Consider the following 12,621-nt stretch of genomic DNA (forward strand, 5'->3'; position numbering starts at 1 on the left):
GTGCATAACACAAGAAACAAGCGGAAGTCCTGTCTTTGCAACTGTGAACATGACCTGCTGCATCTGTAGATAAAACCAACTCATCCTAAGGTAAGGCATGAATAATAATTGTTTTTAATAGATTTATGTCTATGTAAACGCCCATAAACCCGACACGCTTACAGTACACGCCTGTTTCTGGTAATACAAAATCATACAGCAAAACACATATTTACACTTTGTGATATTTTCATGCTTGACAGTAATTTTTTTAATAGTGCTGTAATGTATTCCCGCAGCAGCAGCATTTCCCCCCAGAGACTCCCATTTTTCTTCATAAAATTTCGTCTGGTTTGTGTTTTTAGGGAGCAGATGGTGCTGCTCCTTTTTTCACTGTATTATAACAGGTTTTATTCAGTGCATCACTGAGGCCTACAGCATCCAAAAAAAAGTCACGTGTCTTTGTTCTTTGCACTACTCACACATCCCCAACATCCGAATGCAAAAGAACCCGCTGTTAAAATTGCATGCATTCTGTAAGTGAAATCTTCTATCGGACAACCGCACCCCCCTCTTCACCACCACCTCCAAAAAGAAAAAAAAAAATCCGCTCATGAGGATAATTTGATGACACTCCCTGCCACTGGTAATTTTTCATTCTGTTAGACCGCGCCTGCGCTCCAGCTCCCTTCCCGAACAAGGCTTCACCAATCCTGGCTCTGGCTCCATCCCCGGCTCGGCGTCCCACAGGCCAGCGCTAATAAGTCGCCCTAGCTGTCCAGTAATGGGGAAGTGATAGGTAGACGCTTCTGTCTGAAAGCCGTGAGGAAGTTGAGGAGTGAAGGGAAAGCGCTGCGCCGTGCCGGACCGGACAGACACACATCCTACAGTTGCTGTTTTTGAGTAGCCGAAAAGCGCATAGTGATGGAGAGAAAGGTATGGATGGTTATGCTACCTTGTGATATATTAGCACATTTGTTTTATTCCACATCACTTTGCCTCGCTGAGTCTGCGCTACCTTGTAAACGCATCCGCATCCACCATTGAAACTACTCTTCATACATTTTCTTTCTTCTGTAGGCGCGTTGTCAGCCGGATTAGTGCGCACCGGAGTTTTTTCCTCATCTAGCTGTGATTTATTGAGCATCTAAAAAAAGCTGGCCGGATTATTTTCCACCTAGTGCTGTATTTTGGCTTTTTATCCGAGGCGAACAGGCGCATGCTGCACAATGAATTAGACATTATTGAGCGGGGAGTGGGGATGTGGTAGGGAATATTTAAGGGGGACTGTAGGCTACAGTAGCTCCCTCTCAGCCTGTCTGCATCATCACACAGCACAGTGTATAGTTGCAGCACCTCACCCCTCCAACTCCACCTCCCACCCCTCCCCGTTTTCCAGCCGACGCAGACACCAGCGCGGCTTGTTAACCTTGACTGGTGTGGGAAGCAGACACTTGAGGAGTAATGGAGAGGATGCACGGTGAAGCCCCGGCAGAAAGAGTGCGCCGCGGATCATCCTCTGGCTTCTTTTACGCGTGTCTTTAATTCACTCTCCCGTCACCCCCCTCCTCCTCCTCCTCTTCCTCCCCCCTCGGTTTGATTCAACACTCTAATGGTCTGATGCTTCGTGTTCACGTTAGGACCGTCGGTGCCCCTTAGAGTCAGCAAGAGGTTTTTGCACAAAAAGTTTTGAGTTTCACTGTGTCAATCTGCTGGCAGCCTGTGGGTGCACACAGCAGCATGAGAGGAATTTGGGGGTGTATAGCAGTTGCCAGATCTACTTTTGCTGATCCAAAGGGGAAAAAAATTAAGATTCCAGCTGTAGGCTGCAAAGTAGTCACTTCAGCTGCAAATGATTTATTTCTCCTGATTTGTTGATATTTCTTTGTGCATCTACAAAAAAAAAATCCCAAAACTCATCAAAGAATCTCAGTAAGAATGTAAGAATCTCAGCCCGTGCATGAGTTAAAAGTAACTGCAGTGAAAATATTATTAATGTTTCACATTAACATTTCTGTTGCAGCCTTAATCATACATTTCTGGCAGGTTTAGTGCTTTTTGTGCATGCTTCTGTCTTCTAAGGCTTGGCAAAAATGTTGGTCACTTTTTTAACCCATAAAGACTCAATATCATCTACCAATATAAAACGTTTAGTAACTTCCATTAAACGTATCGATCCATGTAAATAATTGGTTTAAAATACAGTTTGTTATCTTTACATGGTCATCAGATATGAGCTATTTGGACGTTCAGAGGCTCCGTAGTGAACATGGAAACACTGTCATCTTCTACAACATTGATTCACCACTAAAACCCCTGGAGTTGGATCAGTGACAATGGATGGACACACTGAGTTAAAGTTCAGTTAATGATAAGTTTTGATGAAAAGTCAAATTTTCTTCATTTTTCTCTGTTTCTGATATTATGACAATTAATTTTAATCTGAGCTTTTAAGAATATCAATATGATCAGTGAATTAAATATGGGAAAATACCTGATTTTTATTGAAGAAATGCAAAATACAGAGGATAATATTATAATAAATGTTGATAAATTGCTTAAGAAAGGTTAAATACAGAGAAAAATTCATTTGGGAACTGACAGAAAAGTAACACTGGGTCTTTATGGGTTAAAATACCACATGATATATATAGATTTTTTTAAGTGCATTTTTTTTTGCTCTGCACATCTTTTACGTGTTCATTTACATCCACGGTCTAATTTCGAGAACTTTCTATCAGCATGTGGTTTTTGGTGAGGTGTTTATCTGTGTTGTCATTGAAGTGGTTGTGCATTTTACAGATCTCTCAGTTTTAACATAGAGAACTGTTGAGGTATGGAGGACTTGGTGACTCAGCTACTTACTGATTTCAAAGGAACGTCATTACATGCACTTCACTTTAGTGTTGTACATGGAAAAATGCACAGACAGGCATTTGAGTGCAATTATTTAACAAAGAGCAGTACATAACTACTCTCTTATGCCAGAGAATTTCTGCCTGTGAGCTGCTTTTCCATAGTTTTAGTCTTTAAGTAATCATTCCATTCATTTTTCCTGTGTGGAACGATGCTTTCCACAAAGAACATACATTTATTTCCACGCATAATAGTGCATGAATGTTCCATCTCCTCTGCTTTTCGGATTTACTTTGCTCCAAAGCATGTATGTGAAGCTACTGTGCTATACTTGAGTTGTTTTGTGATTTCTTTTGAATTAGACTTGCTCTATTCATAAGATTCAGAAGTATGAATAGAGAAATACTTTTTTGAAGCACTGGCTGATCCTTGTCGGTGACACGGGCTTGCTCTCTGTATGAAAAATGTGACAAAAATAGCTAAATTTCAAACCAGTCTTCCCTGACCCAGCTCCTGGCACAGATACTCCCTTCAGTATAAAAGAACTGAGAACAGTCCCATTAGTATGCAAGGTACCGTCACAGCTCCTGAGGTCTGATAGAGGATCAGAGGATCAGCTCCTTTTACAGCCTGCTGAATGCTTGACCTGGCTTTTTAAGGAAAGCTGCACATTAAAAAAAAAAAAATCCTCCGACCCCCACCCCACCACACCTACACATACTGGTACTCGTGCAGTTTGGTTGTTAGAAATTTAGTTTGAGACTCATCAAGGTCAATCAATGTTTACTGAGAGTACCGTGTCAGCTCCACAGCTTTTCGTAAGTTTGTTAAACTGTAATATTTCCTCCAGCTTTGACAGTAATAAGACAGTGCTCTTATGCACATTTTATTTCCCAAATATAGGAACCCCAATCAAATACCCCCCCTTCCCAACCACTACCAGCTTTGTGTTTTGTGTTATAAGCAGGGATAAATGGACAATGGAGCACTTCCTTTTTCAGCTAGTGTGGAATGTGCTGGCTCAATGGCTGTTTGTTAACCCAGAAACAAATCAGCTTACTATAAAATGTAGGAAAATTATTCATTTTACCAAACATGAGAGCGGAAACTATTAGTCAATAATTTATAGTGGTTAGGCGGAAAATTAATCCGCAAGAATTTCCATAATCAGTCAAGAGGTTTCCATTTTTACATGCAAATATACAAATAGAAATATGCTGGTTTCACCTTCTGAAATGTAAAACTTGCTGCTTTTCTTTGTCTTGAACATTTACAGATTTAGGACAAAACAAGCATCTTGACCACATTACTTTTGTTTCTGAGAAATGATAACAAAGGATTTTTCACTCTTTATGACAAACTGAGAGAATTATCAGAACAGAATCACTTCAAATTATAGAAACATTTAACACATTTTTTTTTCAATTTCAACCATGGTGACATATACTGCTATGGAGCAGTGCAGTGTTTGATGGTGCATATATGCTGTACAAAGGTGCAGTTCTGCTCTATTTTACGCTGACATACAGTGTATTTATAGGCTCAATAGTGAGGGTGAATTTTATATCATTTTCAGGCTATAAACACTGTTCTCACACATTCCCTCTCAACCTTACTGTGTTATTTCCACACAGAGATTATAGATTTTTATGGTTTTAAGTGGGGCGCTTTGTAACCTAATTACACATGACTCCCTCCCTGCCTACCGACAGATTATAACATTGTTTTTTAATCACTGCTATCTGACCTAAAGCTGTGTGTGTTTTTTCCCAGTGCATATTTCTCCCATTTATAATGTAGAGTTGTCTAATGAGATTGTGAGCTCGACTCGCAGACAAACTGTCTGGGTCCTAATAGTGCTACAGTTCACCGAGCGACTCGTTGACCCATTTAGATGTTAACGTTCAATACTGCACCACACTGTGTTGCAGAGTCTGCTGCAGCTGAACATTTAAAACTAGCAACAATATAACCCTACACATGCTGTAATGGTACACAGTGTTTCTGTGGACATCTATGGCTGCCACCTACAAATAAATGTTCTGACCTTTTCAGCTGCATAAGCTTGTAATTACTCACAACAGGTGTGCAATAATAACATGCTTCAAAACAGGTTATGGGGACTGTTTTTCTTCTTTCCTGTACCAGGTCTGCAGATTGATTTATCTAGAAATGATAATAATGAAATGCAAATCATATAAGGCCACTGCTGATGATTTTTTTTTTTTACTTAATTTGAATGTTTGTTTTTTTTTCATGTTAAATGCCAGGCCGTTTCCTCAGAGTTAATGAAAAGTTTTCATGTTATCTCTGTTAGCATATTACCACTCCAGTATATAAATATATATATGAAATGTGAATTCTTCTTCCAGAGAATCAAGTTATAGTGAAAACCACTAAACTGAGATGTAGATAAATCCATGTAAATTTACAGTTCTCTATAGAACATTTGGTTTTCAATATGTGCATTGTCTTGCCATGCATTGCTTAAAATAAAACTGACATGAACAAGGGACGTTTTTATGTTCTCAGTTTTCCTGCAGGATGAAAATAGTGAAAAAGTAAAAAAAAAAAAAAACATGTAAAACAAAACCGTATCTTTGAATTCAGGTGAATGTCTAAATTGTTGTTCTTGTATCATAATATGTGGACAGATTACTGTGCACTGAGCCTGCTGTGGTGCAGATACACTTTTGTCCTGTGTGTAAATTATTGAAATGAATTAAAATGAATGACGGCTTTTAAATTTCAGTACAAATAATGCAGATCTGTTTATTTTAATGATGTAATAGTATCATATGATTACTTATTTAACTTTTAACTGTAACTAAATACAGTTATTAATGTTGTATACTTAAATATTTTCCTTTTGGTTAGGGTTTATCATTACAGTGCACATTTTTTGTAGTCATGTCTATGCACTGAAGGGAATGAATAGTACAGTAAATGTTCGAATATAGTGTGTGCTGCTTGACTAGCTCTGGTCCTGGTGGAGTAGTTAAAGTTTTAAACAAGAAATGTCATTCATGTCATTAATTCTTTCCTCCACTCATTCATTCCCTGACTGGTCCCATGGGTCGGTATTGCAGTGGTTAATCCTTCCCCCTCCATCTCCTCTGTGCCTCTCTATGTCTGATTTTCATCGCTTGGATTCAGAGTCATCTCGGCCCGCACATACCAATCTTGCCCTCGTTCTGTCTGCTCTCACTCCCATCCTACATGGGCAGAGTCGTGCTGAAAGATCAGGGCTAATACTTAGCTTGGATGCAGTAGTAGGAAAGAAGGAGGCGGTGGAGGAGGAGGCAGCTAGGGGAGACTTTGTGCAACCAGAGAGAGTTTGTAGTTGAGGAATTATTCAGAGTATTCCTGCCAGGTTTAGTTTTCGTCCTGTGGAATTTTATACGGTAGCTGAGTCGTTTTATTCATAGCAAGTGGCTGTTTTTCACTGTGTATTTGTATCAAAATGGACCCTAGTGACCTCAGTGCTGACTAACGCTGCTAACTGAAGCCTTTTCCACCTCTAACATAAAGATTTCTTCTCACTTTTGGAGCAGAATAGTTCCCTTCTCAGTTCACCAGCTGCTGCTCCAGTTTTGAAGTCACTGTAGTTGGTGTTGCTTTCACCAGATTGGCTGGTAGCTGTTAGTTGAAGGCAGATTATCCCGTTGTCATGGCTACAGCAAACAGGAAATACCCTGAAGCAGGTAACGCTTTAGGGTTGTTCCGGTGTGTTGCTCACTGCTGCGGGGAAACTCGGCTCATTACTAAGGCTGTGGCTCGCTCTTTCCATCTGCTCCCACAATGCTTCCTTTTTTTTAACGGTGACAGGAGCGGGTCGGGCCCTGCCAAAAAAGAGCCTGGCCATAAACGGTGCCTGGATAAAGATGCTTTGTCCCAAACAACGCTGAGAGCCAAGGTCGACCCTAAACTCCTTATCTGCAGCTTCTTAGGTTTGGTGCTTAACATGCCTCCAGAACAAAAATATCCCCAGGAGCACTCCCACTTTGAGTAGCCTCACTCACTCATTTCCTTCCCAATGCACTTTGATCAATAAATATCAGCAGATGCCCTATTATTTTCAACCGTCACGGGAGACTTCTCTCACTCCGTGGGTTACTCTTCTTTATTACATATGCCTATCTGGTCGGAATCAGCCCTTAAACGCACTTCCCCTTAATCCCCCCTCAGTGAAGGTGCAGGTCTGTGTGCTTTTGTACAGTCTCTTTGATGGCCATTGAGTAGCTCTGGCCTTTAAGCTGCTTGAGCTGAGGTTTTGTCTGCAACTCTTAAACTGAAGAAAATGAAGGAGAGGGGCCCAGTAGTGGGAAGCCGAGAAGCAGACTTACTCCGTGCCCTCAGTACAGTCCATTCCCCCCCAGTGAACCCCATCTGTCTGTGACAATAATGTTGACGAGTGCAGGTTTGTAGTTTCTGGTATGCAAACTTCACCAATGGGAACTATGAAGACATACTCAAGTGTCAAATTTTGTCTTCTTTGTCTTTCACCACTGTGCCAGTCTTTACCTGAGTTTAGACAAAGAGGCCCACATCACCAATGGAAGGATGACATTCCATTCTTTTATTCAGTTGTTTATGTCACTGCACAGCTTGAATGAGTATAACAGAACAAAGCAAACAAATTCCAATCAGCTGATCTTCACTGATGTAGATCACAGAAAGACTGTTTTGATGCAGCCTGTCTCATTTATAACCCATTTACACATGGTTTTACTAGTTTTTCCATCTTTGATTGATGCTGTGTTATCCTGTGTTTCACGATTTAGTGGAAATTATTAGCTTCAGAGATACATTGCATATAAAAAGTATTCACCCCATTGGTTGTTTTTTTTATATTTATTGCTTTTGTAAATGAAATCGTAGTCAACATAATTTGACAAGAATTTACATAAACTCTTTTATGTCAAAGTGAAAACAAATTCCTACGAAGTAATGTCAATTAATTAGAACCATATAATGTAAAATAACTGATCATATAAATATTCACTCCTTTGAAAGTGATTTACCTAATTCAACAGAGGTCCGGTCACTTGGTGCCAGTTGTCTAACAACTAGTGAAATGGAGATAACCCAAGTGCAGTGAATGTGTCTCAGGTGTTTGTAGTACAAGACACCTGTGTCTGGAAGGTGTTTTAACTGCTTAATCACTATTCTTGGTTACAATTACATCATGAAGACAACAGAACACTCTTAACAGCTCAGAGAAATGGTTACTGGAAAGTATAAGTCGGCGGATTGATACAAAAAGATTTCAAATCACTGAACCTCACAGTGAGTTCAGTTAAATCAATCATAAATAAATGGAAGCAGTATTGCACAGGTACAGATCTGCGTAGAGTGGGTTGTGCTCGAAAATTTGAGTATTGAAGAAGAAGGAGACTAGTGAGGGAGGGCACCAAGACACACATGACCACTGTGAAGGTGTTAAAAGCCTCAGCAGCTGAGAATAGAGTGAATTCAATTTAATAAATTAAATTGATTAGAACAGTTACTCAGATTATTCACTAGTCAAAGCTATAAGGAAAGCGGCAAAGAGAACGCCATTGTTGAAGAGTTCATCCAACGGTGTGTGGAAGACTCCAAGGTCATCAGGAAGAAGGTTCTATTTTCTGATGAGACCAAATTGGAGCTCTGTATGAATAACTGAATGAAGGTGAATATTTGTAGAGTCACTTGTTTTATATCATGTATTGTTAATTAATGGATGTAGACATTTGTTTTCACTTTGATATCAAATACTTTTTGTAAAGTCTTGTCAAAAAAGACAATTATATTGACCAAGTTTCCATTTATGAAAGTAGTAAAAGAGGACAACATCCAAGGTGGAGAATATTTATTACAGGTACTACAGTATAAAATATGCTAAATGTTATATACTTGAATTCATATACATGCATTCACATACATGCCCCCCCCTGTTGGCAGCACTCATATCCAAATTTGGTTCATCTGGTGCCACCTTGATGTTTACATCTGCATGGCTGATGAGGCCAAGTCAGGCATGGAAGACTCTTGGGCACTGATTACATGGCAGGGTGGATGGTAGTTTTGGTCGGATTTGCCATACCTTGCACTGCCTCCTTTCCTCTTCTTCCTCTGTCTTTCTCCATTCCTCGAAGGTGGAACTACCAGAATGAATTGTTCTTCACTATGCTGGATGGTCGGCAGCTTCTGTTTCCCAGGTGTTGGGGTTGATTCTGGCTTGGAGGAGGCAGGACTTGAGTTGGTCCTTGAATCTTCTCTTTGGGGCTCCACGATGCCGTGTGCTACAACTGAGTTTGCTATAAAGAATGGTTCTTAGGAGTCACGAAGGATCTATTCTGGACATGTCCTGACCACCTGAGTCAATGTTTGATGAGGGTAGTTTCGATGCTTGGCATTTCTGCACAATTCAGGATCCTGTTGTTAGTGTGCTGATATTGCCATTTAATTGTAAGGATCTGCCGAAGCTTGGCTAGTTCGAAACGCTCAAGCTTCCTCAGGTCTTTTTGGTATAGGGTCCCTGTCTCGCAAGCATACAGGAGCATGGAGATACAGTTTCTGAAAAAGTTATTAGACCATCAAAAGTCATCAAAAACAATGGTTATGCAATTAAGTACTAACTCCTGTGTGTATCGTGTGACTAAAACAGACAGAAAAGAAAACATAGAATGCCTAAAAGCACTGTTTTTGGCAGTACAATGCCATAGCTATTGATGTAAGAACTGATTTTGGTTATTATCAAGAAAACATGGAAAATGGCTAGATATCAGCTCTTAAATTAAACCCTAATGAACTATTTTTGTTGTTATCATTATATTTGTCTAAACAAATGTACCTTTAGTTGTACCAGACATTAAAATGAACAAGAAATTGAAGGAAACAAGGGTGGTCTAATAATTTTTCCGTGACTGTATATGTATGACTTACACACATGAATTCAAAGACAATTTATAAAAGTGCCAGACACTAGAAGGAATGTGAGAAGTGCATATATTCTAACTTGTATACTTTGTTTTGAAGTAGAACTGGAAAGGTCAGAGACAAACACTAATTTTGTCTAAAACTCCTTAATGTTAATTCATAGACTTTCACATTTTGAGCCAAAACTGTAAGTTCAAAAGGATTTTTCTTCATCATAGATTTGATTTGGTAAAGTGTTATTACTTTTATTCTACAAGTATTTTGCTTGTAGACCAGCGTTAGAGATACGAAGGCACATTCATTGGTTTGGATTATGAATTTGGACATTTTACAGACAGTTGGTTTTGGTTGAACTTGGTTGATTCCTAATATCCATCCTCCCAACCAGAAGTGCTGATAATGAAGGGAAAAAACACCTCAAAATATAAAAACTACTTAGAATTGCCTCATTTGTAATGTTTAGTTTGATGTTCAACTCAAAACTGACTGATTACTGATTACTTTGATTTTGATGTTAAGTCAGTCAGAGATATTCACTTAGGTGTTAATTTCACTTACATGTTATTGTCTAACTGTCAAGGTTTTTTTTTTTTATCTGGGGTTGATTTATGCACCTTTTTCCTGTCGTCCCATTACCATTGTCATTATGTGTTGGTTTCAACCTGCAAACATGACTATTTCCACCAATGTTTATGAATTTTTTTCTGGGGAGGGACATTTAAAAAGCGACAAACCACCCTGATCGATCCACAGTCTTTATCTGTTAATGGAAAAAAGAGCAAAACTGTTTGTACGTGAACTTTACTGATCATTTTTATTACAACGTCCACATCACCTCAGAAGACCCACCCTTTTCACTGAACATTTTGCTTAGTGTTAATGATAGGGAAATAACAGAAGTGTAAGGCCAAAATGCATATTAAATTTCACCTGCAAGGGAAAATCTTCTATTTTCTGTATTTAGCCTGGGAATAAAATACACATTAAACTTTATTAGTTTAAAAATAATTAATTTGTGACCCTGACTCTCAAATCAGTCTTTGTTAAAAGGAGTTTATCTAATTAATATTCACGAGTTAACCAGACATTTGAAGAGATATAACTTTATTTAACACAACTTAATTTGGTGTAAAATATACTTAATGCTACAGTGCTAGATGTGTTCTTTTTTGCATCATTTTAATAAAACTTGCATAATCACCTTTCAGCATATTGCAATTCATGTGGTCTGAAAGTACGAGGACTTCTGCCTTTACTAGAATAAAATAAAATACAATACAATACAATACGATAGAACAGAACAGAATATTTTCATTGTCATTGTAACAAGTACAACAAAATTAAAAGTGCCATCCAATCTGTGCATCATATTAAACCTATTATAAAAATACAAATGCACTTCTAGATCTGCGCTGTAATTTTGTAAAATCACAGGCGTTTTAAGACAGGTAGTGGGGTTAAATGTGTGACTAACCCCTGGATACAATTCTGCTGTTGTACTTTGTCTCAGTACACAGCTTTGAAAAGTGGCTTCACATTTCCATAACACCAGGAAACAACATGAGGTTATCTGTATTCATGAACTGAAACCACTCTTTGAAGATCTCAATCTTGTCTCAGATGTGACCATATCTTCTTTTGGTCTTGTCTTGGTCTCTGGGTCTCTAAGCCTTCTAGATCAAGACCATAACACAACCTCAAGGATATCACTAAACTGCTCGTATATTGTCTAATTTATTTGTTTGTTTTTAAGATCATTACTGTGATTCAGTATGAGACTTCCTGAGGCAAATTCAACCAGTAACTTGACTCGTTTATGATTTGATGTTTTGGGAGGAGAACCTATGTGTATGTATATGCTGCATGTTTTAGAGCAGTTGTTCAGTTGCTTGCCAACTCTTTGCCACTTAGCTACCTCATTACTCAGCATTACTGAGGGTCATAGCTAATGCAGGGTTATCTTTGTGAAAGGACAGGACAAATTTTATAAACATTAGCTGTGGCTGTGCATTGCCCAGTTTTTCTGACATTTCATCTTAGATCCTTAAAAGAGTACATCATTAATCAAACCATATCAGTCATATTCTTGTCTGGCTATGCCCATTTCAAAAGGTTGATTTCCATAATGCCCTTGCTACAGTAGATATAAAAAGTCTACACACCCTTGTTAAAATGGCAGGTTTTTGTGATGTAAAAAAAATAGACCAAGATAAATCATTTCAAAACTTTTTCCCCCATTTAAGGTAGATGTTTTCTTGGAGCATTTTTTACTATATTGCTTAAAATCCTCCTCACACCTCAATTGCAACGAATTAATTAAATGCTCTAACAAAAAATAAAAAACTTTAGTCACCTGTGGAATGGACAGAACTGAAAAAACACCATCCAATCATTTGAACCGGCCCATCGAAATGATTGAATGGTGATATGTCTATCAAAGTCAACTGCCATTTGGCCCTCCCCCCTCTGCGAGTACAATCCGGTACTCTAGAGATGTGGCTTCGTGGGGAAGTCTGAAGAAAGGGGTTTGGACTTTTGAATTGTGTATTTTCAAAATGTAGTATGCTTGAACCCTTTTTCCAGGATCTCCTACCCTACCTTTAATGTAACCTATAACCTCTACAACTCGATAGAAAAACAAACTGAAATCTTTTAGGGAGAGGAAGTAAAAAGAAACAACTGAGATAATGTGGTTGGACAAGTGTGCACACCTTCTTAGAACTGGGGATAAGGCTGTGTTCAGAATTAACCAGTCATATTTAAACTGATGTTAAATGGTAGTCAGCACACACCTGCCACCATTTTAAGTGCCTCTGATTAACCCCAAATAAAGTTGGACTGTTCTAGTAGGCTTTTCCTGACATT

The 12,621-nt window shown here is 38.7% G+C and overlaps 1 protein-coding gene and 1 long non-coding RNA gene across 2 annotated transcripts in view; one reads left to right on the forward strand and one right to left on the reverse strand.

Moving 5' to 3' along the window:
* Positions 1-654: 654 nt before the first annotated feature.
* smarcd3b (SWI/SNF related BAF chromatin remodeling complex subunit D3b) overlaps positions 655-12,621 on the forward strand; it is a 48,381-nt gene continuing 36,414 nt past the window's right edge. The window contains exon 1 of the mRNA XM_030123724.1: positions 655-915. Within this exon, the coding sequence (XP_029979584.1) occupies positions 904-915 (12 nt within the window). The 5' untranslated portion in view covers positions 655-903. The remainder of the gene's footprint in view (positions 916-12,621) is intronic.
* On the reverse strand, positions 2,022-11,995 carry LOC115411536 (uncharacterized). Its single transcript, XR_003934229.1, has 3 exons — positions 11,895-11,995; positions 9,663-9,670; positions 2,022-2,033 (listed from the first exon to the last, which is right to left on the reverse strand). It is a non-coding gene; the product is annotated as an uncharacterized LOC115411536 (long non-coding RNA).

The sequence above is a fragment of the Sphaeramia orbicularis genome, chromosome 20 (assembly GCF_902148855.1).
Source record: "Sphaeramia orbicularis chromosome 20, fSphaOr1.1, whole genome shotgun sequence".
Taxonomy (NCBI): domain Eukaryota; kingdom Metazoa; phylum Chordata; class Actinopteri; order Kurtiformes; family Apogonidae; genus Sphaeramia; species Sphaeramia orbicularis.